This window comes from Stigmatopora nigra, chromosome 4 (assembly GCF_051989575.1).
Source record: "Stigmatopora nigra isolate UIUO_SnigA chromosome 4, RoL_Snig_1.1, whole genome shotgun sequence".
Lineage (NCBI taxonomy): Eukaryota > Metazoa > Chordata > Actinopteri > Syngnathiformes > Syngnathidae > Stigmatopora > Stigmatopora nigra.
In genome coordinates, this window is record NC_135511.1 from 12,572,214 (window position 1) to 12,599,324 (window position 27,111).

The window sequence follows — 27,111 nt, forward strand, 5'->3', positions numbered from 1 at the left end:
TCAGTGTTTGTACATGATGTCTTTATTGTGACACAGAAACTCAAATGCCATCATCCGATTCTTTACATTTGTGTATAATGTATAATCCATTTTACGTTGTTGAGTTTTCCCAATGTGCAGAGGTAAGACAGTAAAAGTTAAGTTAATGCAAACATAAATAATTGTAATAAATATCAAGTAAAATGTACAGCAGATATTTACCGCATTGCCTCATTCTTAAGAAGAAGTCCTTTGTGTCACCCATCTAATGACCCCCCCATCAGGGAGGAAATAGAAAGCAAGGGCAATCCTCAACAGCAGCGTTGAATTAAGCTCTCAAAAAGAACAGAATTAAATGTAAAGTCTCGGCAATGTGTCACATTTCAATTCGGTTGTGTTATTTGCTTGGATCAGGTCAAAAATGGTTTTACTCACACAAGAAAACATGTTGCACCATGAGTAGTAGAAAATGAATCCGTCTGAGCATGTCACAAAGTGATTGACCCCCTCAAAACCATAAAATAAAGACCACAACAAACTGGATATCTAACAGACATCAAACAGTTTGGCCTTTTTTTTTTTTTTTTTTTTTGGAAGAATAGTGCAAAGCAAAACTTAAGGTGAAATAGCAATCATTAAAAACTAGACTCAAACATAATATATTTACATTTGTTCTGCAATATTTTTACACAAACATTTAGTTATGAGTATCTTTAAAAAAAAAGTAAAATAAGATATTGTTCTTCCATTAAAGAAAACAACTACAAGGCAGAACTGAAGAGAACTTACCGCCCCTTCTCCTAATCAGCGCCCCACAAATGAGTGTAGATTGTGTATGTTGGGGACAGGGAGTGGGATTTGTTTTTTGTTTTTTTTGTTCACATTCAGTAGCGAAAGCACACATATGGGAGGGACAACTCATGACAACATGGTCTCCCTCCACACTCACAACTTTACATCACCATAGCAACTTGCAGGCCTCACTAATAGCAGCGTCTACAGGACCACTACGATACCAAATCAATGAGAAAATGATTCTAGGATTCCGATCGTATCTTCAGAATCTGACAACGACCGGTTCAGGTTGTATAGACATACTTTTGTTCCGTTATTTTTAGTAGTCAGTAAACTATGTAATAGTCTGCGCTCGAGACTTCAAGGAAGTTGTCATATAACACACCAGCTACAATAAATGTGTGTTGATGCAGCTTCATTCTGGGGGGGCATTTTTTTCACATCTTATCATTGGGGGAACGCAATAGTCAGCTGTTGTAGTTTGGAAGCGTTTGCACTTTTTGACATTTTTTTTTTTAGCACTCCACTCCACAAAAAACAATTAGGGGGAGCAATCAATCAATAACCAGTGCAACAGTTGTGTCATTACTCAGTGCAACCAGAACAGACACTCACATATGTGTAGGAGTCACTTGTGATGAGAGTCTGTGATATCCTCACAAGCAGAGTCAAAAGTGAGCAAGTCAAAGTTCAACATGCAAAGCGTTGGGGAAAACTACTAAAATAAACCCCAAAAAAAAGTGACGATCTGAGTAAAATCTCTGAGGCAGGAGGGATGAAGGGGGTCAGGTAGCTTAGGGTGTAAAAAAAAATGGAGAAGAAAAGGTCTACTAGCCACTAAGAGGGTCCTCGCGGTAATGGATGGCGTAACGTAGTTTCTCCAGCATCACATCCAAAGAGGTGTACTGTGGCAGTTTAACCATGAACATACAAGTCTCCACGCGGATGTAACGAGCGTCTGGCTGACCTGTCACAAAGGAAAAAGAGATATTATGCTATTAGTGCCAAATTGTTATATATGAAATAAATCAGGGCTTCAATATATATCATCAGGTGTGCCACCGGAAAGCATACAATTGATTTGCTTATTAAATAAATGCATATCTATAACCAATAATAGCACATGTGTGAGATTCGTGACTATCCACAGTTTCACATCAAATAAATCAAAACCATGACTTAAATAAGTTTCTTGATGGGTGCATGCTTTTTGCTATACAGCATAAATAAGAAGGTCAAGATGAGAACACTTACCTGCCGCTCCATCTGGGGGTGCAATCTTCATAGGGTATGGAGGAACATGGGCGGTGTCATGTCCTCCATCCTTGCAGGGACAAGTGAAGGGGATGCGTTCCTGGTTGCAGGCAAACTTGATGAACTTACATAGCTCCTCCTGAGTGAACATCTCTAGAGCGCTCCAGAAGAACTCAATATGTTGATCCGTTTCCATTAGGCCAACTTGATACATTGTGTGAGCCTAACAAGGAGGGGCAAAAAAGGGGAGATTTGCTAAAGAATCCCCAAATATATTCGAACCATATGGATTAGAAAGGGTGGTAAACCTTGAGGAACTCTAGGTTAATGTAGGGCAAACCGCAGGTCCGAAGTTCCATCTCCAGTGGGCTGAGCATGGTGAGTAGCTGGAGAGGAATTATTGAGGCCAGCCCTGCACGCACTGCCGTCATGCACTCCGGATTCTGCAGTTCCCTCAAACGAAGGCTCTGTACGGCCCGTGCGTACACGTCCTTGTTCTCCCAACTAAAAATGCAAGCATAAAAGTAGTACTGTGTGTTAAAAAAGTGTTGAGTCACCGCGGGAAAAACGTCTGCCGTCGACAGTCACCCGACAGTGAGGTTCCGTCCTCCCCGACAAAGCTCCGCCTCCTCCCCCGTCATGGTGATGTAGGTAAAAGAACAGCAGGTCCTGCCGGGGGAATCGGGGCTCTCACCTGAATGGTGTTGGGAGGAAATCTCAGCACACAGTGCCTCCAGTTCTGCTTCGTCATTAACCTACAAAAACAGTTAAGGGGAGTGTGAAGTGTGGCCAGGCGTTAAATTGGGGAGAGAGGATATTTTGGGGGAAAAATAGAGAGTACTGATAGATTACAGTTTCAAATTTCTTGACGTAGTTGTAGGTAAGCATATCTGCTTCCTGGAGGTCTTGCTCTGGGTCAAGGGCTTCTCCGACCAGGCCTTTCCAAAATGAGCTCAGCAGGTCCAAAGGAAGCGGAACATCTGCACGTATGGCGATTCCAAGTAGCTGACCAAAGAAGTGCAACAACTGCTCCTCCGCATAGCTGATAGGGGATGGTGTCAATATGAACTTCCCCTGAGCATGCAAAAGAAAACATATCTTAATATTAATAATGAGTATCATAAATGACTCAAATAGTCCCATTTACAGAATACAAAGCACCACACACACAAGATAGGAAATAAAATGTCTTTATTTTGAACTAATTTAATGCCATTAACAAGGCCTCCCATTCCAAATTGAACTCTATCACCAACGATGGTAGCCAAAGAGTTGAAGAAAACACACAGGGCTTACCTTGTTACGGTTGGCTGCAGCACTAGGACAAGGAAGCAGCAGAGAAAGGGCTGAACTTTGCAATTCTTTGCACACTTGCCAAAGGAAGTGCCTGAAGGAACCGCCTGGTGAGAAACAAAGCTAAGTGCTGCAAACTGGAAGCATGGAAACAATGTTCAGGGCAGATAAAAAAAGTAGAATATCTAACTTGTGCCGTGAACTTCTTCCCCTGTGAAGCGGATGTTGAAAGCATAGGTTGGGTCCCCTCCGCTGGCTAATTTCACACAAAGCTGTGAAGAGGGCATGCATGCCAGCTGTCGTGCAGCCTGGCAGAAGTATGTGTTCTCTGAAGATCTAATCTCACCTGCAGTACATTAAGAGGATGTATTTTAAAAGGTAGAAGCAGTTCAACAAAAGGACAGATGCATACAATTGGGATTTGTTCAAAAACATGAAATGATTTCTACCTCCAACAATCTCAAGAGGATCCAATGTAATCTCTGGAGCTGCGTGGTCTGCAGTTCGTTGCACTGTGGCATTCAGTATTCTATTCATTACGGTGACCTTAGTGTCATAGTAAATCAGCCCTGTGAGGATTAAAAAGTGGGAGGTTTGTGTGGGGAAAAAAGGAATTTCAACTGCTCGTACAGACCCTAAACTTCAGGAGAAAAAAAAAACCCAACAAGGTCCCAACGTACCTTTGGCCTCGCACAATAAGGCTGCAATACTGTTCTGATAAGTGCATGTCTGCCTTAACTCCACTAGTGGCAGGAAGAAACTCTCCAGAGTATTATTGAGGGACTGAAGCAGAGCAAAACGCAACCGCAAGCTCTCGACAGACACATCTTTAAAAGACACAAAACTTTGTTAGACTGGCTTATTGACTGGCATCAGCTACAGATGAAATACCTGGGGGAAAGAAACAGATGTTGAAGTGTGTTACTAACTAAGCAGGCTGGCCACACGTGGATCGACACAATCCCTGGAATCCAAGTACACTTCGTGGGGATGAAGTCTCGCCGGCGTGATGGCGAGGTGACGACACAGCCGGTTGATGTATTGGACCAATGCCACGTCCATTTCCAAAGTCCACTTCCTGCAAGTCTTCTGAGCATGGCGCGTGTCGATACAGGTACACCTGACAAAAATCAAGATTATTGACTAAAAAGGATTGTCACGTTCTACAAAAATCAGCTTTAAAAGAAGATTTTTTTTGCATTACAGTAATACAGGCATATAGAAAAATACAGTATGTGTAGAAATATATTTATAGTAGAGCATGCATAGTGGGTTCTCGGATACCAGGATTACATCAGACTGGAAGGTGTTAGAAGGGTCTTGCATTCCATGTCTCACCTTTCAAAGTGAAGGTCGTAGCCACATGCTAGAATTGCCCTCCAGACACTGCGGATGTCCTGCTTGGCTCGGTCAATTGCAAACCTATGGAAGCCTTCCAGTGTCAGGAACTTCTCTTCTGAGACTAAAGAAACAAACATGGCAAATAAACCCATGTACATACATAGCACGGCTTTTTAAATATACCAGTATTTGCAAATATTAATAATAATTGAGAGAATTGGCTGGAACTTTTATGGCTTTTTCAATTAGGGACAAACCTTCAAGCTTTTTAGCAGGAGACTTGTCCACATCTTTCTCATCATGTCTAGACTTTTCTGGAGATTTAGGTTTAAGGACCGTCTTTTTCTCACTGAGTGCAGTCCTTGCAGAGATGGATGAAAATAAAAGTCTTGTCAAATCTTTAAAAAGTATGAAAACACCCAAATGTACTAAAGAAAATGAATTGTATGTACTTCTTACCTTACACTATTGAGAACAGACTTTTCCTTAGTGGGAGGTTTGGTGATTGCCCTCTTGGTGCTTACGACCTTACCTTGGTGTTGTTCTTTCCCTGCCTTGCTGTATTTGTTCTTATTAGGTTTAGGGATGCCATATTTTCTTAGAATCTGCATTTAAAAAAACAATCTGTTAACTATAATGAACAATGTAGGTGTCATAGCATAGTTTTTGAAGATTGTCCTGTGATTTACCTGAGTAAGTTGATCTTCAAGCACTTTCTTAGGAGGCCGTACATTAGTAAAGAAAGTATGTAGCAGATTTCCAGGGGTCTGAGAGTTGATCTGCTCTTTGCTGAGGTAAATATCAGACACTTTGACTGGCTTGGCAGGTGTGAGGCTGAGCATTTGTTCCGAGTGCACACAACTCTTAAAAATGTCAATGAGAACGTCTCGTGCTCCAGGAACAAGCTTGTCACCTTGGGAAATATTTCATTTAATGTAAATATTAGGACAAAGTAATGTGTCAGAACAAAAAGGATTGCTAGTCATAAACCAACCTCTGATTGACTTGTCCAGAAAATAGTCCTCAAGAGCAGAACTACCCTGAGTATCAAAGAGACTTTGATTGACACTGGACGCTGTGAGAATCTCCTCATTGGTCAACTCCATTAGCTCGTCTTCACCTTCCAGGCTGGACAAGCCAATTAGGTCACTGCTGTTAAAAAGGCTAGCACGAATTTTCTCCACTTTGGCTCGAGAACGCACCTGTTAAAAGACATCAAATGTCTTTCAATTTTGAAATGGCCTGTGTAAACTCCAAAGATATTTATTGAATGCCTTTATTGTCATTAAAATCCAATACCACAGCACAATGAAATCTAAAGTTTCATCTTAAGGTGCACACATAACAAGTAGGCATCAAAAAATGTATTAAAAAATAGATCCAATAGAAATAAAATGAGGTAGGACTCACCTCGATGACAGCGTAACCCTTGATGGGCCTCGCTGTGACCACATTGCTTTCCTGCGAGGTGACTGTGTGCATTGAGCCTCCGTCTGACACTGACCCCGTCTCTGCAGTGTCCACGGGCTCCCCAAAGCTACCGAGACTCCCCAAGCTTCCTGTGCTACAGAGAGAAGTATCTAGGCTCTCTTGACTAGAAACGGTCTGAGGTTCATGGGAGCCCTGCTGGGGGTAGTTTCCGGCAGCCGCCGCAGCGGCAGGGTGGACAGCCGGGACAGGTAATTGTTCCTGATCGACGGAAAGTTCACTAGCGGTGCGAGAGACGCCCTGTGAGGAGCTGCAGATGGAAGTCTGGCTAGTGGAAGCGGACGCGCTCACGCTCATAGCTGGAGTCACGCTGCTGGAGCTGTCGGGACTCTCAGGACCGCCGCTGTGCGCGAAGGGGCGTTCGGATTCGATGTTTACTTTATCCCCCTGAGGGCTTGGTACCATGGCCCCCGTTTTGCTTTTCTTTGGGTCCTCTTCCTGCAGGGGGATGTAGACTTCGTCTTTGAAAAGCCCTCCATGTGCGTTGCAGGCCTTGCGGATGGCATTTCGAACCACGGCCTCTTCGAGATGTGTGGGGATACCCGAAAGCACCAATAGGCGGCTGTGGGCTGTGGGACCCACCAGAGCCTGGCAAGCGTCTGTTACCGCATCACTTGTCACACTCAAACCCTGGGGGTCTTTATTGGCCAGATGTCGAAGAATCATCAAAAGAGTTAGGCAGCGGTGGAACCACAACATGTCTTCGGGTTTACTACTCGCCATGTTCAAGAGCGCGCTATCACTCTCGGAAAGACGGCCGCCGCTTCCCCTTTTACCGAAAACCACGGCGGCCACTGCGGCCGCTGCTCTCTCACGCTTCATCTTCACCTTCTTACGTTTTGATAGCAGGCTGGGGCTCTGTGGTGTCTGGCCAGGGGAAGATGATGATGATGAGGAAGAATCACTGAGGTTGGGAGCACTGGTGGAAGTCAGGGTCCCAACTGTGGAACCTCCAACATTCAGAGGGAGAGTCACCTCTGTCACGGCTAGACAGACCTCCATTAGGGCATGAAAGTAGGTGGAGAAGCGACTTTGCTCCGCTGCTAGTGCCAAAGCAACACACCCGGATGATGATTCCCCGGCCCCGGCTCCACCCGCAGTCCATCTCTGGGTTTCTCGATCGTAAAGCTTCCGGAGTTCTGTCTGCAGAGCCATGAATACGGCGAGGCAGGGGTTGAGTAACAGTGCGATGGAGCTGGACAAGCCAGAGGGACCTTTATGCTTCTCCAAGTGGTGAATCTTCCGCAGGAGTTCAGCCAGCAAGTGAAAGCTGAGTTCTTTGATGGAGGGAGCCAAATCAGTGGTCCAGAGTAAACCGCCTATGAGCAAAAACAAGTCAGCACTGACAATATTTAAATATTTAAATATATAAGCCAATGAAATGTACAAGTGTAGAATCCCATTCTATGTTCAAATGTTGCACCTACCAAGCAGTTCAACCACTTGCAGCAGCACAGAAGACGGCACTGTGTCCAGCTCGTCTTCAGATCGGTCGCTACTCTCTCCCAGCTTCCAAGTCAAAAGCTGCTCGGCAAAGGCCATGGCCAGAGGAAACTCCAGAGGCAGGGAATGTAGCACCAATACAGCTCCAGGAGGAGGCGACACACCTGGAATCCATAAAAAAAATTGAATTATTCATAAATCCCCACTTCAAGGCATAATTAAATGAATACATACCCAGTTTAATGTGTACTTTGTCAGTTGGAATAATGACAGAGGGGTATTGGTTAGTGGTGGGAGGAGGAGTAAGGCCTGTGTTGGCAGGTGAGGCATCCAAAGGATAGCAGACAGCCTCCATCAAATTAAGCTGTCCATTTCGACGCACTTTGTGACCAAGACCATAAAGCATTACTCTTGCCCATGGAGCCTTGTACAGGCTAGAGCTAAAAGGAAGAAAGGAAAGTTTCACATTTGAGCAGAGCATAATGAAGTGACATGGGAGAAGAAGAAAAAATAATAAAATGGTCCGTTTTCTTACTCTTTGCGGCAGCCAAGTTGGCTCTCTTTACATGATACAATCACAAATGCAGCTCCTGGAAAGCTGACGTCCATGCTCACTTTTGACTCCGTTACAGGGAACTCTTCTGATGTAAACTGTTCTGGTGCTTGCTAAAAAAAAAAAAAAAAATCAAAACACACATCTTATTTCACCTTAGCCTGCATTTACAAAGGTTCAATGAATCAATGACGGGCAAAGCAAACCTGTAGAAAACAGCAGATCTGTTTAGTTAGCTCAAGTAAACTTTCCTCTCCTTGATGCAAGGCACGAGTGATGGCCACAGTCAGCCATTCCCGGATGGGTTGAGCATTTCCCTGATAGAATAAATCTGTCGGAGAACAGCTTTGATCTTGGAGGTTGTGAAGCACTGATTGGGCCAAGAGGATGGAACCAGAACTAATAGTGCCATCTAGAAGAAAATAGGCAAATGTACATAGAATGGATCACACAGAAAAAGGTGCACTTCTACAATATTTGATCACTTACCGGGAAGAGGGGGAGCTAACAGCTGGTTAGACAGAAGTTGCAGGTGTTCCAAGGTGATGTCTCGGATTGCAGGTATGTGGAAGAGGCGTGTGAAAGTGTGGGGATTTTTAGGGGCGTAGATGTTCAATAAAGCCATTCGGCAGTATAATCGAGCAAGGGCACTCTCACAGCGAAGTAGCTCTCTAAGATAATCATTGGAAAATAGAGGATTGATTAAAAAGGTAGCATGCTAGCAGAAAGGTGCAAGATCAGGGTTAGAAGATACCTGTGAATCTGAATGTTGCTACTGTCGAGTGAGACTAAACCATTGGATGCAGTACGTCGAGATCCAGCAGGCGGGCGTTCCAAAATTTCAATAGGGTACCAGTACCTCACGAGCACGCCCTCACTGCGAAGGTATGTTTCCACCTGTACCAGTTCATTCAACTGGGGAAAAAACATAAAAAATTGAATTTGGCCCAGAATGTACACAGAAAAGCGAAATGTTGGGAATTGCCCTTACAGAGTCGACGTCCAACACGACTCCATGCAAACCAAAAGTTTTCAACATGCCCCGAATGGCAAACTTGGGCAGTGCTGTTCCACCTGTTGTGCTGTTGGTATTATTGCTATCTGGACAGCGGATAACTACAGTTAAGCCTGTATAAAGAAAGAGAAAATACATGAGAATGACACAAAGTATTAATCATGAGTTTGGACTGAATGAATGCTTCATGTACGATTAAAAAAGTACCTTTGCGAACTTTATCAATAGTGAATTTGTTGGCCTCATCTTTGATATCTTCTATGGTGGGGAGGTAGAGGTCTCGAGGAATGCCGCCATTCTCCTCATACAAGAACTCCACTGTCTGTCTTGCAATATCAACCATGCCTGTTGTTATTTGAACACAGATGTGTCTTGATTAGAGGGAATTCAGGGAATTTCTCTACGTTTTTGACTTCATATTTGTTTTCTTTTTACCAAGCTGCAAGGCTCCTTTAATTTGGTCCAGACCAGATTTCCTCTCCGCTTCATTACGGAACCTCCTTCGAATGGTGGGGAACACTTTGGTTTCCCAGGCCTTTACCAGCAAGGCATAGTGGTCCTCCTGAGATTGAAATGGAACCATGAAATATGGAGAAGAAAATGGTGATACGATCACAAAATGAGGAGCCCACTCACCCTGGGAACATCGTCATCATCCTCATCGTCACTCTCGTCATCTGCAATTGGCGGAGGGTGGGTATCGGGTCCAGAAGTCACCAGGTTCTCATAGCTCAGCTCCACTTTGTAATGGCAGGACAAGTCACTATTGTATTCTAAAAAAGACCAAAAAAATATTTTCATGTTGCCAGTCAGATGTCAGAGACTCAGATGGAGTAATTGTGAAACACATTAATATATATATACGTTGCTGAGGGACCGCCACTGCAGCAATCCGGCAGGGGGGTCCATGGGAGCCTGAGTCAGATGTAACGCTTGCACCTGCATCGTTATCACTGTCTGAGGCCATAGCAAAGGGCAGCGCTTCAAAATTTGCACTTATTTCTTCTGCGAGATCTATGCACAAGTCAGCAGCATTCCTGTGTGCTTGGCCTTCAGCATATGCAAAAGGACGGTTCCCGAAGTTGGCCCGAATCTTGGAATTCTACAAAAGAGGTCATTCTTTTTTCTTCTGAATACAAAAGGAAAATTGTGCCATTAGATGTGATTAGCATACCTTTTTTTGAATGTGAACCAAGGGCCACATTCCACCCGCCACCTCTTCAAGGACAGGGTTAAGCCTTTGGCCACAATAGGTGAAGTAGACACGTCCTTTTGGGGCCTGGCCAGGGGGTGGAGGCGTACCTTCTGAACGCTCCCAACCAATTCCAGCCACATCACCTGTGTTGGTTGGAAAATGCAACATGTTTGGAAATCAAACATTATCATTCTCCATCTGTAGAGATTCCGCTACATTAAGGAATTTCTTTTGCTGAATATAAATGTAAAACAAAAAAAGCTAACCCACCAGGAATTAGAGACACGTCGAGCCTAACGCTCTTCCACTGTAGCAGACTGGAGCCATTATAATGCACTGCCCTTCCATTACTGCAAAAGCCAAAAAGCAACAAAAATTGATATAACTCTTTACACTGACCTAAAAACAGTGTAAAAAAAAGAACAACTCAGACAATAGTCCACCATTGCTGATGTGTAAAAAATATCAATTTACTTGTGAAACAGACATGTCCCAACGGGGTTGGTCCATGCTCCATCTCTCTTTTCGGCTTCAGTGGCAAAACCAAAGGACACAATGGGGCCACTGTCCTCCTCAGAGTCTCCATAGGAGACAACTTCTACCTCCCAATAAAAAGAGGGTGCCTATGAGGGGAGAGAATCAGAAATTTAAAAAAAAAAAACTGTCACGAGGAGGCCCCAAAAAATTGTGATGAAGATCTTAGCCACTTCTGTTCAACCTGAATTGGTACAGGAGAGGTGGCGTAAATGAAGGTGCCTCTGGGAAGCCCTCCTCCAGCACTGGGGTCAGCCAAGAACGTAACTGAGGTAAGACGGGAAGAGAACATGCAGGCCCGGACAGGAGGGAACACTCGAGACGGACTCCAAGTTATTTCTTTGGGCTGAGGAGACAATAGAAGAAAATACTGTCAGACATTGTTTTAAGGTTTTACATAATAATTCAATTTTAAACCCAGGTAACTCCACCTGGCGTCTGTCTGTCTGAAGTGGTGGCGGCGGAGGCCGAGCACAGTCTCGGTAAAGCATTCTCACTCTTTCGCACTGAGCCTCAACAATACCAAGACGTTCTCCTGAGGGAAAAGGGGGAAAAAAGACACTGAAACTGAGCATTACTGACTTGTTTAAAGTTTTCTTACCAGGACTACATTCTTGAGCAACCAGGTTGAGAACCTCCACAGCTGCAGGACACTGCTGTATGAACTCTTCACAAAAGGAACTATCCTCCAAGAGCTGCGCCATAACCAAGCATGCCCTGAAAACAGATCATTTAATCAATTCAAACCTATGAGAAATGTTTTTTTTCCTGAAATGACATTACAATAACAAAAACCACTGGAAGGACCAACTATTTTGTGACAAACCTAGTTCTGATCTCAGCAAGCAAGCGAACTGCGGCCATTACTGGACTAGCTCCATCTCCAGTAGCTGGCAGAGAAGTATGAATGGACAGACTGCCTTCCTGTGGCAGAAGCATGGATTGCACTGCTTGCACGACCTTCTCAGTAATTGACAACTTGTATAAAGGTAATGCCTGCAGATTGGGCAGAAAAGATCAGACCAGTATCAGAATATTGCTCTCCGTTAAGCAATTAAGTTGATTAAGATACAGGGAGGAAATCTTACCTCAGATCTTGGTGTACATAGTCGGGATATTGGTACAGTCAGCACATCTGAGGCTTTGCAAGCTCTCCTGTAGTCGCAAGAGGGGAATTTGACAGTTGCAATGCCCTCCTGTTCATTGATGGCCATCACAATTCCCACACTTCCCAGCACTCCTTTACCTATAACCTGGATATATGAGGTGCATACTGAATCATGTTCATAAACGTCATAATTCCCAAAAGCTATTAAGAATGTGCATCCTTTACCTGAACCTCAGAGCCAATTTTAATTGTTTCTTTAAAGCCTCCCAAAGCACAGAGTGCAGCAACCGCTTGCCTGCCGATGGCCTGAAGTTTAGCTAGTTTTCTGCCACTGCTGCTTCCAGTCTCCAAAATGCTCTCAGCATACTTGCCCAACTGAGGAATGAACATCAGGGCCCTGGAAAGCACCTAATATAGAGCAAGAAAAGATTAATCACTGATCTTAAATAACATCCCAAATACTAACAGCTAATTGTCCATTCACTCTGACAGACAACCTCACACTTTGTTTATTAAATGTCAATTTTTTTTGCCCTTAAAAAATCTCAATCGAAAAAAGCATCAAACTTACTTTTTCAGCAGTGCTTGTCCAAATCTGAGCTGTGTTGGACTCTGGCGCAGTAAGCAGACTGTGCAACAAAGCAATAACTTCAGAAGCCATACTGTTGGCAACATGCCCACTGATGAATGGCCTAACAGGGTCCGACCTGTAGAGGAACACAATTTCAATGAAAGCTTTTGACATGATTCAATTTGTCTCAAAGATTAGCGACACACAAGATATTGTGCCAACACGTGTTCATAGTACCTGGCCAACTCAGTGTTTCTGTCCCTACACGCAGATGTTTGAGCACTTTTCTTCTTATCGCCACTTGTAATACCCCCAGCGCTTTCTAGGGTCAGCGTCTCTATAGGCGGACTGACACTCACTATGAGACCAGATTGAGCCCATTTAGTGGCCTTTCTCAGGGCAGCTGCTGCTTCCTCCGTGATCACCTCACAGTTTCCACTCTAGAAAAAGCCACAGACCATCATGAAGAGGTAAAAACAACCTCCACCCCAAAGAAAAATCATATTGTAGGTCTTACTTTGGTCATATCTCTGTCCATCTTGACAACCTTTTCCATGTTTGCACCAGTGCCGAGTCTGAAGGGGCGTCCCTCTGAACTACTACATTTTAGATAGAGGAAAAAAGACCACTTGTTTAGAAAGTTGGTGTGTGTTACTGGAAAAATATTTGGCAACCTTACTGAGGTTCATAAAGCTAACTTAATCTAAGGCGTTTTGGAGAGCGATCTTACCTAAGAAGTGGTTGGAGAACTTCATGAGATGACTGATCTTCTCTCTTATGAATGAAGATAGACAGTTTCCCATCAACAGCCTCAACTTCCTCCCCAACATCTTCACTCTTCAGAGCTCCTTTGGAACTGGCGCGAGACAGACCAGTATCCGGCTCCGAAGAGCTGGGAGAGAGCAAGGTCTGGCAACCTGGCAAGGAGTTGACCACATTAGTATAAGAACCCAAACTATATGTTGCTGTTCAAGGACAAAAAGACACCAACCTGGTACCACATAGTCTGCCAGCTTGGCTAGCAGCAAGGCAGCAATACGTGAAGCGGGGTCATTAGCATCTTGTTGCTCTGCATCGAGTGTGTTTATAGAAAAGCTCCATGTGGGTAGGGCCACATTACCACAGTCCTCAACGCTCATAAGGGGCAAGGCAGCTCGACAAAGCTGCAGGATGATGAGAACCAACTTTGGGGAAGGTCTCTGGTCAAGCAACAATGACAAAAGCTTGGAAACACAGGCTGGTTGGCTCAGGATAGCTTTTCCTATGTTGCTCCTGAAGAGAAATACAAAAGACATTTGCTGTTTATAAACACAATTTGGAAAAAAAAGCACACAACTACATGACAAAATCTACCTAGAAAGGTCATTGAGAAGACTGAGGACATCTTGTAAGGCATCATTGCCAGCCGCTTGATTCCCACAGCACTCTGTAGCTCTGGCCAAATGATTAGTCAGCAGACTGGATACCTGCCGAGCCAAACCGGAGTGCACTCCATCTGTCGAGCCACCTTTAACAAAAGAAACAACTGCTAAAAAAAAAAGTACTATTTTTTTTTTTACCATAATCTCTCAATATATAATGAACTGTGGGGGGAAAAAGGCAGAATTACAAGAAAATACAATGTTATATTAACCATACCTTCCACTTTCTCCCATTCAATACAGCGGTTAGCAAGCACCTGGAAGGCAGCCCAGGCCATGGATGCCACCTTTTGCTTTTTGGTTTGCTTTTCACTTGAGCTGCATTCCCTCTGACCACTCAAGCTACATAAGCTGTCCATGAGCTGAACCAGCCCACTTCGAACGAGGCACTGTTCCTCACTCCTAAATGAAAGGTGAAATCAATAAATATGGAAAAGGTTCCCTAACAAGAGATGCATAAGAGAGCAAATATATTTCTTGCCTTGTGTAGGGTATTGTGCAAAGCAAGCCGATACTGTTGGCACAAGCAATAGGGTAGCGAGCACAAAGGGACACGACAGACGTCATGGTCTCCCCAAAGGCTTCTTGCACTTGCTTGACCATTCCACCACAGGTCAGCTCCTCGATTCTGTGTAAATTAATCAAAAACGGGTTTTAAAAAAAGGAGAGTAAGAAGGTATGTGTTGATTTGACATTCTTTTCTTACCTTGGGCCTCCTTGCAACACCATGGTAACAGGCCCAACCAGGTGGGTGACCCCACCTACTCTGACAGCAGCTGTGAGTAGCTCTCTCATATGAACAAGTGCCTGCTTCCGTGTGCTTCCACGGCGCCAACGTGTCTGTGCAGCAGACAGGAAACTGCTGCTTGACACCTGCAAGGAACAATCAATATTAGCCATATTCACTGGTGGGAAGTAACAAAGTATAAAGGATTTTGCTTCTATACTCAGGTACAAGTTTTTTTCAGAAGTAGTGCCATTGCTTATTCTTGACAAATGGGTTGTGTCAGTCTAATCAATATACCTCGGTAAAAAATTTAGAATAAAAAAACACGCACAGTGAAAGAGGTTTTTCTGTCATTTTTAAATTTCGAAGACTGGTCTGTATTTCATTTTTGTCTATGGTAAAGAAATGATCTTTACATCAAGTACTTTCCCCACCTTTTGGCCAAAGGTCACGGACATTCAGTGCACAAATTGACAAATTTTGGGAAATTGGATAAAATAACTAAGCAACAAGACTTACAGCTTGATCAGGTGCAGTGCCGATAAATGCAAAGAGCTGACCCAGTAGAACACTGTATGTAGGTTTGTCTCTGCTGTCCTCAACAGCCACAGACTGCAGCAATGTAAATGAGCTACTGCGATGACTAGTTGGGTGGTGTCGCCGCCTTCAGGAAAAAGACAGAAATCCTTCAACTTTGAAAATTTCTAAGTTTTATCTTTAAAGAAAGAAATGCATACCTTTGAGTGGCATGTGTAAATTCCAGATCTTGATTAGCAATCATCTCTAAATCAGAGGGTGCAGACATGCTGCGTAGGAAGACAGGCTGCTTCACAATGGAGATGACAGTTTTGGCATCTGACACTGACTGGGAAGCTTTAATAGACATACAAGAATCAAATGTGCTGCCCAACCAATACTTCAAATACAGTCTTGTCTTTATTAAGAGTTAAAAAGTGCTTTCTACCTTGGCCTGGTGTTCCAGTAGGTGTCGTGGTTAGGCTTCGGCAATGTGGCGCAATGGTAACGTGAAGCAGTAGCGCAGTACGATTCATAAGACTCTTCACCAGTGCTCTTGTTTTAGTGAGTGGGGTGCTACTTTTAAGGTGCCTGGTGTTTACCTCATGAAAGAACTTCTCCCTGGAAGTGCCAACATTAAACGTGGTTATAACACATTCACAACCAAAGAGACAACATGAGTGTATTTTAAGCAACTTGCCTCAATCCCAGAACAACATTTTCCAAGTCATTAAAATCAAGGGAGACTTCTTTCAGGGAACATAGTAGTTCAAGCTCTTTAATCTTATTCTGGATTAAAAAAAACATAAATAAATGTTATTTTTCAGTTATAATGCAATGTTTTGAATACGATGTTGAACACTTTACCTCAAAGAAATGATAGTCGTGAAAGAAAGGGGTGTTGTTCTCCAATTTGCCGTGTTGGGCCTCTTCTACCTCATTCTGCCATTTCTGCTCCAATTCTGCGACACTCTGCAGCCAACATAGAAGAAAATCATATGAAGTTTCTTTTCGAGAAGTTAATGCTTTGATATTAGAGCTGGTAATCGTGGAAAATCTTGCAGTGAAAATAATTTTTGTTGATTTTAAATCTAATGAAAGCAAAAATCTTACCTGCAGTTGACGTTCCATAGCATTTATCTTCTTAAAAGTCTCTGCCATGATCTTGCAAACCAGGTCAAACTCTTCTGCATGCTCTTCACGGTACTGGTAGTTGAATAATGACTGCAAGCCGTCCACCAAGCTGAGATGCTTTATGACACATGACACTATAACCTCCTCCATGACATCTGGTCGGATCACCTCTCTTTAAGAAATGACATAGTCAAGGACATAAGCATGTAATATTCCACTATGTGTAATATATTTTTTAAAACAAGCCCTATAAATAATAGAAGCAACATATAACTACATTAAATCTGGGCAATATAGCAATAAATATTGACAGTAGTCATAAATTCCTTCTATTGTCACAAAAATTGCGGAAATATGTCAGCAGGGGGTGAATAAATGCTGCAAAATGGATTGCACTGAAATATGAAGATTGACATGCAGCCTATCTTTTTGGGAGAGTCCTTACTTAATGCTGGGCCGAAACTGTGGGCGAGCTCTTCCAGAAATCTCTCGCAACTTTCCCATGATGCCAGGTGGGAGGCGTATGCGCGGCAAGTCGAAGTAGGTGCCGGATGTAAATCCTGGAGGCGGAATGAGTACATCAACAGGGTAGGTGAATTCTTGGTCCTCTTCGATGGTTAGTGGCAGAGGAGAAGGGCTTGGGGTAAGGGCAGGAGAGAGGGCACCATTTGCTTCCACCTGCCACTGACATCTGAAGAAAGAAAAATTAACATTCTCCATTATACTAAATGTAACACATTTTCCAAGCTCTGGTAGACAATATTTGTGTACTCCGGCAGATACAACCCATATGATAGATCCTCATATAAGACAAAAATTTAAATATTGCATGTTGATTTAGTGCATCACCTTTGTAAAAGCTTTGAGCAAAGCAAATCGTGGCAAGCATCCTCCTCTCTCGTCACTTCTGGCCCATTATATAGAATGCGCAGCATTGAGCATGCTAGCACAGAGAGGCCGAGTGCCAAGTCTGCCAGGAAAGGGAGGCCTCCAGAGACATCCTCGGATGATTCCTGAAAAGATGACGTCAGAAAAATATATTGGAGTCATTGGGTTGAAGGGGCTTGTCGGTAATGACTTGGCTTTTTGATCCTGATTCAAGTCCTGCAACTTTTGTATGCATTTTGAGTTATAGGTACTCTTGGTATCTATAAAGTAATTATATCACTGGGTATTCTAATTGTGAGAAGGATATAAAATGACCTTTAAGCTCATTTTTAGCAACAAATATGGATCTTTCCCTCTCCCCCAGGCTATGGTATTATAATAAACATTTTCAAATAGAAATTTTATATAAGTAGGACTACTAAATGTAGGGATAGTAATAACTCTCAGTATTACTGCATTTTACCTGTGCTCTAACCGTGCAAGAGAACCCCCACATTGCTTTATCAGGGGTGTTGTGCTCTCGTCCACTTCTCATTTCAAATGAGAAAGTCACTGTGTCACCTTCAACCTAAAAAAAAAGATCAACCATTCAAGACAAAAATGAAGGATCACCATTTATTGATTCCATTACCTTGACAAGATCCTTTGGCCATCCCGTCCCCAAAACACTGCGACTGCCATAGCCAAGAGTATTTCCTCCATATTCTGTTACTTTACGACTATTAGTGTTGGGACCGGCGTAAATAACCAACTAAAAAAAAAAAAAAGATGACAATGTAACCATAACAATAGCCAGCTAAGCGAAAACTAACTCCACTTTGTTTAGTAATTACCTTATCATAATCATATTGAGAAGAACAGCGAGAATCAAAGCGAAGGTACAAGCAGCGAGCCCCTGGAATGTGCACAGTCTCCTTGAATTTATAGTTGTCCCTCACAGGATGAACAGTTTCCACTGTCTTCCCAGCAGCCCAAGGGGCGGGGATCTTCAGTCCTGTCAAGAATCCAGGCTCCTCACGTTCATCAAGAATTCTATTGAAAAAAGAATAGGGATCTTCTGAAAGACTTTTTAGCTAACACATTGACATACTCTATTGTCCAGGCAGTACTATTTTTTTCTTGGCATTAAATATAACATACTTGTCATCAGCAGCAGAGGTCTTCATCCCCTGGCCAACACCTCCCCCCAAAAGTGGCTCCTCTGAGAAAAGCGGACACTGAGTCTTCAGTAAAAGAGCAGTCTGTTCAGAAAATGAAAGGAGAATATCTATTACCCTTTTTCAGGATTTATTGACTTTTTCTTTTTAAAAAGGGACAAACTGGAACACACCTGACTGGTGTATAAAACCAATTGCACTAACTGAGGCATGAGGGCATCAGCTAATGTGAGGGTTTGCAGGTTTGGGTGCATCAGAGAGGTCAGCAGCACGGGGAGGAGGTGTCCTAGCATGGTGGCCTTAGTTACCTGCTCCAGACCTTTTAGCCTTTGGGTAACAAAAGAAAATGATGATTCTGCACACTAGCCATTGATTAGCTAGCTACTAGGGGGGGAAAACAGACCTTGTTTCTTTGTCAGGAATTTCACTGTTAATAAGAGCTGTTGTCACCCACTGCAGCGTCTCCAGTGCCTCATCACATCCCACCAGGATTTTGGTTGCTAAGGAGAGAATACTGCCTTGAAGCTCCTGAGGACATCACAGAGAAAAGGCCCACACTTCGGTAACACTGCAAACACTCCAAAATTTGGATCAACTCTATTGCTTGCATGCTATATTTTATTGTGATCCTTACAGCTCAAACACATACATAAAACTATAGTGTTTACATTTCTGTCATTAGGGATAATATGCATGAATATGCTCCTTCACCGACTGCATTGAGGGTAATAAAAGAACGTCTCATCAGGAAAGGAAGGGGAATTTAAAGGGGATGTTTACCTGTACCTTCATTGTTTCCCCTTGTAGGGAGCTGTCACTGTCATCGCTATCATCGGGACGAATAAGAACAGTGTTACTGAGAAGGTGGTTCTGAACAGCCATAAGATAGCGTAGACAAGGAGATACCACCTGCAGGGAAGAAGGCACATTTGAGCAAAGATACAAAGCTTGATCAAATTGTAAAAGAGTGAGCATAAGCATACAGGCACTGTGGAGAGCATCTTCTGGAAGTCATCTCGCGCCACAGTCTGACATTTTGTAATGAGGAGGCAGGAGTCTCGAACTACAGTCTTAAGGATGCACTGCAGAAGATCATCACTGAGCCTGTATTTAACAAAAAAAGAACATTTATTATTAAATATTTTTGTGGTGATGAGATCTATTATGTAGGAATTGGGATACTAAAGACAAAAAAGTAGACAGTAAATGTTCAATTACCGGTAGTGGTCATCTTCTTCACTTCCAAACCTATTTTTCTGCAGTTGGTCAGCCATATTGGTGAGAATGACATCCCGAAGTTGGGACAGACCACTGTTTCTTTCGCCTGTGGATTAAATGAACAAATGTTGCTTATAAAAGGACACTAACATTGGTTTCCTAAATTTTCAAAAATATCTTCATTGGATTACCTTCACTTAGAACAAGTTTCAGTAGTTTGTTGAGTTCAGCTTCACCCTGATACAAAGTATTCAGGCCTGAACTGTAGAAAAATGTCAGAAATGGATATTTTCCAATGTGCATTCAATCTGTATAGAGAAAAATATATGATATCGGCAATCATATTTACCTAATGGCCAGGCACACCTCTCTCTGAATCTCCATCCCTATTTGATCTGCTGGAGCCATAAGTAATTGCCACAAGAGTAGGCCTGCCCTATGTACATTTTCTTTGTTTTGCTCCGACTGAGGATTAAAGAACCTAAACACAACCTGCAGAAAACAAACAAAGTACACACGATACCTTGAAAACTATAATTAAATGAAGAAACTTACTGAATACATCACAGTCAATGTCGAAGAATACCAACCTGGAATACAACCAATATACAGCGGATAATGCTGGTATCTCCATTCACCATGGCCTTCTCCATTATATCACAGATGCTGCTAAAGTGACTGGCTTCAATAGGATGTTGTTTACCCAGTAGGACACCCAAGGGCAGGCTATTACTGCTGGCTGCTATCAGGTTAAGTTGGTGGACACACATTGCACCAACATGATGAAGTAGCTGGTTGATCACCTCACTTGTGTCTACCATTTCTTCTGTGAAATAGTCAAAACATTGGTGATGTATTGGTGAATTATCCAAACATTAAACAAAACATGGCTACTTCAAGCACTACTTTCCAACCTTTGGGTTCTTTTATGACATGGCTTACACCCAGCCTATGGCACACATGATGAAAAGCTTGGTTCCCAGGATTACACCATTGATCTATGTAATCACTAGAGCAAGTCCAGATCAAGTTGTTCAGTGCATCGTAACATGCTCCTGGAAAACCACACAGCAAAACATAATTTAGTTAGTTGAACTTAATTATCCACAGAGCTATCTTGACAAATGTGTGCTCACCAAGTCCTGCCACTTGAGCTCCTCTGCCTAGGGAGCTCCCAGGAGCGTCAATGAGATCAGCACGACTACTGAACTGGCCATCAGCAAGGTTGAAGACTAAACTGGAGGCTAATACTGGAATAACAGTAAGACCTTTTAATGGACAACACCAAATGCTGAATTTACGGTGCTTTAAGAAAAATCTTAGTGGCAATGTGCTCTTACTTTTCAAAGAGGACAAGCTACTGGTGCCGCCAAACAAAGAACGAGTCGCAGAGCTCCCAGATACACCAGGAGGTGGGACCAGCATCACTAAGTATGTTCCACACAAATACATTGGGGTCTTCCTCAGAGTCTTCAGTGGGAGTCCACAGCTAGTGTTGACTGCTATAGAAATGACAAACTATGTTAAAAGAACCAATCAAATCTTTGAAATCAACTCGATTTTTAGTAGAGTTATTACCAGATTGCTCCTCTTTCACAGGGTTGAAGATGGTAGAGCCTGTGAGAGCAGCCAATGTGGCAGAATGTGAGGCCCGAAAGCGAGACATTCGACTCAAAAGAAGCTCATTCAAGCACTTGGAAGACTCGCCTTCTTTGCGAGTTAGAATAACTCGCTCCTGCAAGATGTCTGCAACACACAGTCCTGTCTGTATCTGCAGCACAGACCAAAGCAGATAACTCATCAAACACTGACATTAAAGTCTACTAGTAATCTGTTTAATTTTGGATAGCACAAGGAAAAGGACTCACAGAAAGATGAAAAACATCCATAAAAACAGAGTGGCCTTTCTGGGTCTTCTCGTTGAGGCTGGCCGGGGACCAAACCCAATATAGGTAGGTTCCATCGGAGCAGAGATGTAGCGTGGTCATGCTGCTGCCCACAGAAAAGTGATGGGCTGGCATGGGTACAATCTGGCAAACCTAAAAATGTCAATGCAAAGGAGATTGGTCATGCTATTCTTTCATTAAATTCCCAGCTCTTGTGTAGTGCAGTTTTTAAGCACGTTACCTGTAAAGTGAATGGGTCGATGACCTGGCACAACTGATGAGGCTTGGCGTCAAAGGCAGAAGGGCGGTGGAGAAGACGACCACCGCTGTATACCACCCAACCCGGCTCCAGCTCTTCATTGCGACAGTAAACAAAGCCCCTGGAGACACACGTAGAGTTTTCGTTTTTACATTTTGTACAATTGAAAAAACATTGTGATAAAACAGTCTTTATTTACTTGCCACAATGTCTAAAAAGTGGAACTATTGAGCTAATCAAGTACGTGATAGGGTTGAGGTCGCTATCGTTTATAGTCTAGTCCAATTCAAAATGGCTAGTTTATGAATTGCTTAAGATGTTTTTAAACATGGAATAAGCCAGTTTAAGCTGGCAATGAAAATATCCATATAAATTGGATTCAGGCACATCTTGCAATAATCAATAGAAACCGTTCAATCAGGACCTGACTCCAACCAGACAGAAATTCAGTTAGGAAAATAAAGGAAATAACGCAGATAGATGAATGAGATGACAGATATTTTTAGCATCTTACTTTTTTTTTTTTTTAGAATGCTGTCAAATAAAGACAAGTGTTATGTTACCTCAGCGTTCCATGTAAGCCAGAGCCAAGCTTACTGAGTCCTCTCCCAGAGGAGTTTGTGGTGTACAGATAGAGTCCATCTGTACCCAGACAGCGCCCAAGGTCGGTGTCTGTAAAATATAGGACAAAAAGATTTACATGGTTAAAAAGGGTGATTTCTTCAACAAGGGAATTAAGAGGTCATCTGCCGGTTGTGTTGGGGAAAACAAAGAACGACAAAAACAGATCAGGTAAGCTCGATAGGACAAAAAGAATTACATGGCTAAAAAGGCTGATTTCTGCAACAAGGGAATTAAGATGTCATCTGCAGGTTGCATTGGAGAAAACAAAGGACGACAAAAACAGATCAAATAAACTCGAAATGATTTTGTGTTAGCTTCTCAAGCAATTGCAAAATTCTTACTACCACTGATCACTTTCTTTTACTCTATGAAGCCATTTTACTGATCGGTGAGTCATCACTGCATTGTCAGCTTTTTACCGTGATGACAGTTACACTCTTGGCTTATATCGTAACGCTGAATGGCTTCCCTTACACATTCATTTGTTGTGCTTTTGATTAAACATCTTTAAGCATGAAAAAAATAATTTAAGGGGGAAAAAATACTTTAATAATAATTTTTAATTTAATTGGTTCTTCACCTTTATTCTCAGCTCCTGCAGCCGAGTTATCAGGTGTGGGTAACATATCCTCAAAACCCCAGGACACACTGTGTTTCCCCCCAAGCAAGCAGGACGAAGAGCCTGGCCCTCCTTCCAAGAGTAAAAGCCTGAAGCAGAAATGAGGGTTATTTCAATGGCACGAGAGGCGAGTCATACAGTCATATTTATGGGAAAACGAGAATAAAGTGTCGTCACCTGTACAGGACATCTGACACTGGGAGCTGGCCCAGATCCGATTGTTTCTGAAGTAGGTGCACTGTGTGGATGAAGGTCTTCAGAGACCCTCTGAGGGGGAAAAAAGAACCAAAATTCAGACCTGGAAATGTATGATGAGCCTCTGCTACATAACACAATGTCAACACATTATATTATATCATATTTTTTTCTGTATCTGGAGCTATGTCAAATCTCAGATATGTTAAAGTGAAGCACATTATTTACAAACATCATGAGTTAAAATGTCATAATAGCTGATGTAAATTATTTGTCCAATATAATCACATGACATGCAAGCATTATGGTTCCTATAGATATTCTCAATGTTGTTAAATAACCTCGAAATGATATAAATATATATGATAGGGCAACAAGGAGTTAAAATCCCCATCAGCTGAACAGAAAATAGAGCTCTGGTTTTGACAACTCAAGATCAGTTGTCGCCAGCAGAAGCACACACAAATCCATCTTATGTAAAGTAAGGTGTCACTCACATGACATGCTGCTGTGATATAAAGAATCTTGTACTGAACTGATACGTTTTAAAAAATAAACATACCGGAACAAAATATAAAAGGTAGGAAGGTTGTGAAATGTGAACCTGCTGCAATTCTACCAATGCGAAAATCCTCCCCAAAGACCGTTATTCAATGGTATCAGCCACATAACTTCTTTGATGATATGACAGACAATTGAAAAGTATAATCGAAATGTATTGGGTGAATGAATTTCTCTGGCGTTTGCCTCACCTGGCACAGGCAAGCGCAACCAATGCAGCAGCAGCATTTTCCCGATGTCTGGGGGTGTGGAGAATCTGCATCTGTGTCGCTCTTTGTGTTTTGCCGGGCTCTTGATCACCATCTTCCAGCCAGGAGCAGAGTAGCCCTTCCAGGCCATTCAGGCAGTCGGCAGGCTCCTTGATGAGGCTGAGTGGCTGGCAGTCCCGGAGACAGGCCAGAAGAACCTCCGCCGTGACACCACAGAGAGCCGGGTCGCTGCGGCTCTGTGACTGAAGCAGGGGGAAGACCAACAGCAGGCCGACACGGGAGGTAAAGGGAGCCTGCTCGGGCTGCTGGAGCAGACCTTGTCTTTTGAGCAAGGCCAAGGTCTCCTCATCAGCACCCCCAGTTCCTTCTCGCTCCTGTTGCTCCTCCAGGGCCAGCTGCCGCTGCGCCCCCCACAGCCCACGTAGAGCATTTAGTCTGTATTCCAATAGGCGGGCGTAAGCGTTACTTTGATTCCCACAGACTGCACGTAGACGCTCGGCCAGCTCGGCTGGGTTCTTTGTTTCAAAGGTCAGAATCTGTCATGCAGGACATGATGGGAGAGGAGAGAAATTTAAAAAGTTTATTTACTTGACAAAAAAACATTACAGTGGAATAAAACAATGGAATAAATTGGATAGTTCATATAACTGTGTTTTTTAATTTTCCCAAAAATATGTATGAAATCTATACCTATAAAAAGGTAAGGCTTTCTCATGACTACAGTCTTTTGCGCAAGGAAATAATGGACAAGCACAACAAAGTAAAACCATATGTGCACTTAAGCAGCATTTCGGATATTGATTAGCGTGAATGGCCTATGGACGATGGACAAAGGGGAAAAAACTATTATGGCATTTAGCAGGCACAATTTGTATTGATTACATTACACTAACTCTACTAATGTTACAGTAAAACTTAACTGGAGGTTTATTCTTTTGTGTCTTGTTCTGAGAAATAGTGCTTCTGATTGACAAAAGGCAGTCAGCACCACTGCTCCACAAAAATTGTAATGAATGATCATTGGCAAAGTTGAGGAAACAAGTTTGCATGGTTGCCCTGGGATCGGCTGACCAGAGCAGCTGGGATAGGCTCCAGCACCCCCGCGACCCTAATGAGGATAAAGGAAATAAATGAATGAACTGAGCTACAATATAATAAATAAATGTAAGATGAAAATGGTTTCACTGCAACCTGAAAATGGCCCACATATTAAGAGGCGCCTTGTAAAATAACGATGGTTTTCCCTTACTTTTATTCTGAACGAATGGAACGGAAACGCACACGCAGTGACGGCCACCTTGACACAGGGTCGATAAAAAGCAGGGCAGGGAATGGAAAAGTTGCAAACGTTAGCGCTATCTTTATCGTCAAGGGTGTGTTGCCGCAGACAGTCCCAAATACATTCAACATCATGAACAAAAACAAGCAAAGCCCATCGCTGTCATACGTCCTTGTCATGCGTTCCTTTCATAAACACTTGCATACGATCCGTCATGGGCGTGTGACTCGACTCACCTCCTGCTCAGTGTCCCCCTGCTCTGATACTCCAATTTCACTGGGTAATTCGGCCAAATCAGTCACCCGAATAAGTCCATCGTGGAGAAAAATGGTTTCCTCCTTCACTGAGAGCCACTGGGAGGAGTCCACAGCACCGGAGCCCATCGCTCTCTCCTCCGACGGTGATGCCAATGGGATCGAACATTAAAAATTCAGAGCCCGAATGACAGAAAACGCCCTGGCTACGGCTTCTATACAAGACCGATTGACTGCTGGCCCAGCCCGTCTCCTTTGACGACGGTCTTTTGACGAATCGCACCGTGCTAGGCTACGAGCTAGCGGACCGCGGCCGGACGGTGAAAAGCGAGCGATGGCAGGTCGCGTTCACATCGCATCTCGGCACCTTCCTTTTCCCGTCCGCCGAGCCGAGCCGAGCTAGCAGTGGCCGATGCTGCTAGCTGTCTGCCTCACCAGGCTTACCGTGCGGCGTCGACTCGTTACTGTTCCCGAGCAGAGTGGGCGTGACACTCGCACTAAAGCTGTTATCGTGCCACGCCTTTACAAAGTCAGTCGGTTCGGGGCGGATATCGTGTCTGTCATCGCTGATCTTAGTTCCCCCACACACAAAATGACGGCGACCCCCCAAAAGACGCTCCGTACGTGTGCCCCAGCCACTGTTAAAGTGGCCGAAGACGATAATGAGAATCCGAGCTGTCAGTGAGACGCCATGTTTTCAAGGCCAACCCGTTTCTCCCAGCATGCACTGCAGTTTGTAGGGTCAAGTGTTGATAGTATGTATATACTACTACACAGTACATAGCGGAATGGTACTTCACATTTGGGTTGATTACACTGTCCTAAAATAACATGGTTAATGTAAAATCAATGTGGTAAAGTTTAAGCACTCCTGGCAAATTTCATTTAGAAATCCTTGGATGTAAATTCAATATTCCTTCATTTTCATTACTGCTCATCCTTCTAAGGGCCACGGGGGGTGCTGGGGGCTATCCAGGCCTACTGCCAGGTGGAGGACACCCTAAATTGGTTGCCCACCAATCGCACCAACACCCCAAAAAAGGCTGACCAAAAGTGCAAGAAGTTTTTTTAATCTGTTTATTATGAGTTTTACTACTTTGACAGAGATTGATGATGGATGGACAAAATCATGATACAGAATTGTATTTCTATACCTTGAAAGACATTTGGAGTTCCTTTGGCTATGAAAAAATGCATGAAATGTAAACCCTATTAAGTTCATTGCTGTCGTTGCATGTTTAGTTAATATAATGCAAGGCTTTTATATCGGTGTCTTTCCAGCCTTGAGCAAATCGCATATAAAAGCAACTAGAAATTCTTTTTTTACTCATTGCCTGAATTTTGCACTTCAGTGATGTCTTTCTTCTGAGAGCTTCAAGTAGGTCAGAGCCTTTGTTGTCGAACAGCTGGAAAAGAGAAATAATGCTACAGCATAACTAAAGTATCTGTAATAAAAGCTGAATTTGTACCAATGGTTGTTTGAGTTTAACATTTAAAGGAGTCTTTTATTTTTTACTCTTGTTTCTGTCATTCTCTGTTCCTATATCTTCTAACTTATTTTCATTTTTTTATGTACTTTGGACTCCCATAGGATA

General features: G+C 43.0%; 1 protein-coding gene across 2 annotated transcripts; it reads right to left on the minus strand.

The window, feature by feature from the left end:
• LOC144195008 (putative E3 ubiquitin-protein ligase HECTD4) lies at positions 1-26,229 on the minus strand. Of its 2 annotated transcripts, none has more exons than XM_077714316.1 (76): positions 25,499-26,229; positions 23,966-24,519; positions 23,196-23,285; positions 22,980-23,107; positions 22,339-22,447; positions 21,758-21,896; positions 21,499-21,669; positions 21,209-21,401; positions 20,971-21,132; positions 20,767-20,880; positions 20,545-20,685; positions 20,221-20,456; positions 19,980-20,122; positions 19,822-19,892; positions 19,631-19,736; positions 19,396-19,516; positions 19,199-19,321; positions 18,816-18,940; positions 18,586-18,739; positions 18,396-18,496; positions 18,089-18,287; positions 17,887-18,006; positions 17,719-17,823; positions 17,217-17,380; positions 16,813-17,058; positions 16,347-16,539; positions 16,101-16,205; positions 15,934-16,022; positions 15,682-15,854; positions 15,455-15,590; positions 15,237-15,381; positions 14,697-14,863; positions 14,472-14,618; positions 14,208-14,392; positions 13,923-14,076; positions 13,561-13,841; positions 13,300-13,486; positions 13,087-13,168; positions 12,807-13,009; positions 12,570-12,705; positions 12,224-12,406; positions 11,979-12,143; positions 11,717-11,886; positions 11,492-11,607; positions 11,322-11,425; positions 11,075-11,236; positions 10,831-10,979; positions 10,627-10,706; positions 10,336-10,499; positions 10,026-10,263; positions 9,798-9,934; positions 9,597-9,723; positions 9,369-9,506; positions 9,138-9,274; positions 8,901-9,061; positions 8,636-8,817; positions 8,353-8,558; positions 8,129-8,259; positions 7,828-8,033; positions 7,578-7,757; positions 6,073-7,469; positions 5,657-5,864; positions 5,352-5,575; positions 5,122-5,267; positions 4,920-5,023; positions 4,660-4,783; positions 4,251-4,441; positions 4,002-4,148; positions 3,771-3,890; positions 3,512-3,667; positions 3,325-3,428; positions 2,881-3,102; positions 2,617-2,783; positions 2,337-2,532; positions 2,029-2,251; positions 1-1,741 (listed from the first exon to the last, which is right to left on the minus strand). In XM_077714316.1, the coding sequence occupies exons 1-76, from the start codon at positions 25,643-25,645 to the stop codon at positions 1,605-1,607; spliced, it is 13,347 nt and encodes a 4,448-aa protein (XP_077570442.1). In that variant the 5' UTR covers positions 25,646-26,229; the 3' UTR covers positions 1-1,604. The 2 variants fall into 2 exon arrangements, with proteins under 2 accessions (XP_077570442.1, XP_077570441.1); XM_077714315.1 differs by having other exon boundaries at positions 19,193-19,321.
• Positions 26,230-27,111: the final 882 nt, after the last annotated feature.